General features: G+C 42.8%; 1 protein-coding gene across 1 annotated transcript in view; it reads right to left on the reverse strand.

Moving 5' to 3' along the window:
* Positions 1-1,367: 1,367 nt before the first annotated feature.
* The window catches only part of SNAPC4 (small nuclear RNA activating complex, polypeptide 4, 190kDa), a gene marked incomplete at its 5' end in the record, with an annotated part of 16,797 nt that continues 16,411 nt past the window's right edge, over positions 1,368-1,753 (reverse strand). Inside the window, one exon of the mRNA XM_009584446.1 lies at positions 1,368-1,487. Within this exon, the coding sequence (XP_009582741.1) occupies positions 1,368-1,487 (120 nt within the window). The remainder of the gene's footprint in view (positions 1,488-1,753) is intronic.

The following is a 1,753-nucleotide window of genomic DNA, read 5'->3' on the forward strand; positions in this document are numbered from 1 at the left end:
TTCAGTTAGCCATCAAGCAAAACCACTATCACAGCACTAAAAAAACCACTCAATGAACAACATATTCTGAACATGGATAAACATTCACATAAATAGGGGCTAACACAAAAAAGGAAATAAATAACCATCATTGATGGTTTCCCCAGATCTCCAGCAATCTTCCCCGCTGGCATCTATGGCAGATGCTAGTTTGAAAGAGAATTGGTCTATGTCTGAAAGACTTCCCTCCAGCCATTTTGTTTCATTTTTTGCGACTTGTCCAAAGATGCAGACTTTGTTAGGCAATGGGAAAACCAGTCCAGCCATTTTCCTCTCTTCCCCAGGTCTGTCTAGTCAGTTTGTTGGAAGTGTTAAAAGTGAATAGTGCAAAGAGTATCTCCTACTGCCATGTAGGAAGGCAGACCTCATTCGAGTGGCTCCTGTAACAAAGCACAAACAATTCCTATTAGTCACAGTATTTTTACAGGGAAGCTGCCCTTTTGGAGTTTCTAAAACCAATTTTAAAGAAGAAAACCAAACAGTCTCATCTGACAACCATGCAGATCAAACACTGTTCATGTTCATTTGGTCTATTTCACCAAAAGCCTCAACAGATATTGTCATCACACACTTGTACCCTATAGAAGCTGTCCTGTTACACATGTCGAGAAATGAAGCCATATGGGGGGGGGAGGGAACCCATGAAGTTGTTCAAAGTTGAAGTGTTACAAACTCCGATGAAGTACCCACTGGTCTTAAACCCCAGCTTCCCACCAGCTTTTAATACTATTCTTCACTTCAAGACTCACGAGCCAGACTACAGCAAGCAAACTACACAAAGAGCTGCTGCTACCTGCCCAGGATCTAAAGGATTGCCTGACAATCCTGAGCAAGGACACCTTACCACCAGCTTGCTGGAACCTGCAGCAAGGATTTACTTTGGCTTCTGCTGCAAGTGTTTAGCATTCACACACACAAACCCTCTCTTCAGCAGTAGCTGCCCAGGCTTTCCTGTCCCACCAATGATGACCCTCTACTAGCTTCATTTTAGCAGCCAAGCCTGCAGAGTGCTACCAATTAGGTATAATACTAGTAGGCAGCAGCATGGACTAAAAGGCTGCCAAATGTTTGAGCTTCATGACTTTTGTATGTAATTTTATCATGCAGACATCAACTTTCTCTCCCCCTGAAAGTCAAAGTATTAGCCTTGGTCTATGATTAATGGGTGATTGTAGAACTCTGTGTCCTAAGGGAACAGAAGTCGAGATAATTTCAGTCCTTTCCTAGGGTCATGATTCATTGTCTAAGCTGTACCACAGACAAATGCATTTCAAGTTCTCAGGCAAGAAATACAAGATTCACTGAGTAGCTACTAACACATTTCCTTCTCAGATCCTCCTCCTTTTCCTGAAGCGGGCACTTCTCCTGATTTGAGGAGCACTAGCATCAGCCACATCAGTGCAGGAGTCCAAGACAGACTGTGCAGCATTCTCTTCAGCTCCCATGCCCTGCAACATAAGCAGAAGAGATTATCAACACCATGAGAGCTGGCATAATTGCAAAAAGAACCCCTTCAGCCTTCTTTTTATTTTAGGGAGCTCAGCAAGATTTCCAAAACAATCTTCCATTTACCTTCAAAATTAAGCATGGGACAACAATGTTCTATTACTAATGTCACAGCAAGCACAAAACATCCCAAAGTTTTCAGAGCGAAACCTTCAGCCGACACTGGCATTTCTTCCTGCTTCTGCTACCGCTACCAAATTAGAGCAAT

Source organism: Fulmarus glacialis, unplaced genomic scaffold, assembly GCF_000690835.1.
Source record: "Fulmarus glacialis isolate BGI_N327 unplaced genomic scaffold, ASM69083v1 scaffold49748, whole genome shotgun sequence".
In the NCBI taxonomy this organism is placed as follows: domain Eukaryota; kingdom Metazoa; phylum Chordata; class Aves; order Procellariiformes; family Procellariidae; genus Fulmarus; species Fulmarus glacialis.